Genomic DNA, 3597 nt, shown 5'->3' on the forward strand with positions numbered 1-3597 from the left:
CAATAGGCAGTTTAGCTGAATAAATAAATTCTGTGATAAAGTTTTGTTAATAAAATATTGTGATTCTGATTTTTATATCACAATCTCAAATCATGTATTTCTTGTGTGGTGTTCTGTATAGCATATCCCCAAGAATAAGGGTAGATTTAAGCCAATATTTTATTTCAATGATGACACAGGAATTAATCTACTGATGATCAATGGAGCCATTACACATGCTGTTAAAAAGATGGCAAGATCCTATCAGAATTTTTTTTTTTTTTTGGTTTTTCAAGGCAGGGTTTCTCTGTGTAGCCCTGGCTGTCCTGGAACTCACTTTGTAGACCAGGCTGGCCTCGAACTCAGAAATCTGCCTGCCTCTGCCTCCCTAGTTCTGGGATTAAAGGTGTGTGCCACCACACCTGGCTCTATCAGAATTTTTATATTGAAATTTAATATAATTCCTATCAAGACCAAAGTTTACACTTATTCAAAGTAAAAGTCTCATTTCTGTTATAAATTGTTATTTTTGCTGGTGACACATTCAACCCATTTCTTGTTAGACTAATGGTCAGAAACTCACTGAGATCACACACATTTTTAGGCTTTCAAGTTGCTGTCTTGCTTCCTCACTACATCCTGCAAAAGCAATTTCCTAATAGAGCATGTGTATAATAGTCACACCTGGTTCTTCCTTTTGGAGAATTGCTCTTGGTTCATTAGCTTTCACTTTGAGCACTGATGTTTCTCAAAGTTTGCACAGACTTGTCTTTCCATTTGTGCTTTTTTATTTCAGATGTCGATGTTAACTTACAATGTGAATGTCAGACTCAGTTAGTTATTTTCTACTTGCCTCTAATTGATCTCTCTTTCCCTGAAGGTTGTTTCTGAAGATACATGAGTAAAATGGATGGAGGTAATCACTCCCTGGTATCAGAATTTGTGCTTTTGGGACTTGCCCACTCACAGAATATTCAAGCATTACTCTTCATGATATTTTTGATGCTTTATCTGCTCATTGTATCAGGAAATATTGTCATCATGGTTTTAATAACCACTGACCCCCATCTTCATTCCCCTATGTACTTCTTGTTGGCCAACCTATCCTTTGTTGATATGTGGCTTTCCTCAGTAACTACTCCTAAGATGATCACTGACTTTTTCAGGGAAAACAAGACCATTTCCTTTTCAGGCTGCATGTCCCAGGTCTTCTTTGCTCATTGCATTGCTGCAGGAGAGATGGTGCTGTTGGTAATAATGGCGTATGATCGTTATGTGGCCATCTGCAAGCCACTCCACTACTTCACCATCATGAACCTGAAAAGATGCACTGGGTTGGTGTTGACTTCCTGGACCATTGGCTTTGTGCATGCCTTGAGTCACTTGGTAGTGATTGTGGAGCTGCCTTTTTGTAGAGCCAAGGAAATCGATAGTTTCTTCTGTGACATGCCTCTGGTAATCAAGCTAGCCTGTATAGATTCTCATAATTTGGATATTTTAATGTATGCTGACTGTGGAGTTGTAGGTGTAACCTGCTTTACTCTGCTGCTCATATCCTACACATATATCCTTATCACAGTTCGCAGGAGCTCTAAGGCTGGTGCATCTAAGGCCCTGTCCACGTGTACTGCCCACATCACCGTGGTGATGATCTTTTTTGTGCCCTGCATCTTCATCTATGTATGGCCCCTCAACATCACCTGGCTGGACAAATTTCTTGCTGTATTTTACTCTGTTTTTACACCTCTCTTAAATCCAGCCATTTATACACTGAGAAATAAAGAGATGAAAAATGCTATGAGACGGTTCATGAACAACTACATGGATTCCCAAGGAAAGTCCTAATATCCAGAAACCTGCACTAAATACTTCAAGTAATAGAGACTGACCTCACAGAATAAGTTTCAAACCAGAATGTCTATTTATATTAAATATTTCTACCACCTCCCATTTCAGATATAGGTTTAATGCACTTCAAAGAACATAATACTTTTATTATGTATTATGTAAATCAGCCACCACAACATTGTGAATTATTCACCTACAGTAAAAATATGATTGAACCTTCATACAGGAATATTACTCAACCCATTCTCTTATGTTTACAATAAAGTAGAACAATGTCTATTTATCAAACTTAACATGTATTTATCTATGAATCATAACTTAGTAAACTTCATTTGAATATAATTCTATATATGACCACATTACCCAAACTTATAACTTACCCCTTGCCCAAAATCATCACTTTGGTTAACACAGATATCTACAAAACTGCTAAAAAAAATTAAGAAAAGTTCAGACAAATGTAATAAGCTCTGCATGAAAAAATAATAGACTTTACTTATTTAACTCAATAAGCGTAATATCATAATAAAAGTTTACAAATGAAGCCTGATGATTTTTCCTAAGTTGCCTCAGTCATAGGGACTGAAAATTTGGCCTGTATTTGTTGGCATTTATGTAAAATTTTAAATATCATGTCCCCAAGGACCATGAGCACAAATTCGATGTTTAATTCACTCATTTATACTTTATTCATTAATATATAACAGACCTCTAACATATACATTTGTAAGAACTTGTGCTGTGCTAACTTCTTATATTTTATAGGTCAGAAAAGCCTCAGAGGCCTCTAAAGCAGTTTCCCACCATGACTAGATGGCATTGCCCTTCTGCAACATACTTTGTCACCAAGACAGAAAAATCAGTTTCATATTGACAGAGATACTTCTGAGCTGATTCACATTCATAGTATTGGAAGGTCCTATGCAAGGGAAGAAAAGACATCAGTGACTTCTATCTCTGAATCCTTCATGCAATGAATGACCTATCAAGCAATATGTGTCCACTAGTACAATAATGGCTTTGCTCCTATAAAGTAGCCCACCACTTTCTAATTAGATTTGAGGTCTTTTCCATAGAAAATAATTTATGGCCAGACTAATAAACCTAATCAAAACCCATAGCTGTGAGAGTCAGATACAAATTCCCTGCGGAATCTATTACTTGTATGCAAAATTGTCGTGTAGTCCAATTCCCTTTAAATGCTTGTGATTGCGGCAATGGATCTGTGCTATTTTCAACCTTAGAGAGAGAAGTCTTTTTTTTTTTTTTTGAAGTGAGTAGTGATTAATGTAGAAACACAATAATATGCAAGGTGAAGAGAAGCCAATCGAACCCCAATAAAAATATTTATGTTCACAACCTTTAGATGATTATAAGTGTGACTCTGGAATAAGAAATGTACCCCTCTAAGTAAAGATAAAAGTGTGCAGATGTTCTGGGGGATGAAACAAGTATTTTGCTAATTATATTATTTGTCCTAGAAACTTTGATTGAGTTTCCTTTTTTCCAGGTAGCCATAGTTTGTGTCAATTTGGAAAAAAAAAATAAGCAATTATGTTTTTGGTTTTGGTTTTTTTTTTTTTTCGGTTTTTTTGCAATTATCAATTTGTGCATGTTGAATAATCCCTAGCTGGAATAAAACCAACTTGACCGTTGTGGTGATTTTTTTTTTCATTTTATTCTATGTGCATGGACTTTTTTTCTGCATGTATGTCTGTCTGTGTACCACTTGTGTATCTTGTGCTCATTAAAAAAAAGCAGATCCTGGTT

General features: G+C 35.9%; 1 protein-coding gene across 1 annotated transcript; it reads left to right on the forward strand.

Moving 5' to 3' along the window:
- Positions 1-876: 876 nt before the first annotated feature.
- LOC110289849 (olfactory receptor 4K14-like) lies at positions 877-1824 on the forward strand. The gene has a single exon (XM_021156249.1). It carries the CDS (start codon positions 877-879, stop codon positions 1822-1824), a length of 948 nt encoding a protein of 315 aa, XP_021011908.1.
- The last annotated feature ends 1773 nt before the right edge of the window (positions 1825-3597 follow it).

This window comes from Mus caroli, chromosome 2 (assembly GCF_900094665.2).
Source record: "Mus caroli chromosome 2, CAROLI_EIJ_v1.1, whole genome shotgun sequence".
NCBI classification, from domain to species: domain Eukaryota; kingdom Metazoa; phylum Chordata; class Mammalia; order Rodentia; family Muridae; genus Mus; species Mus caroli.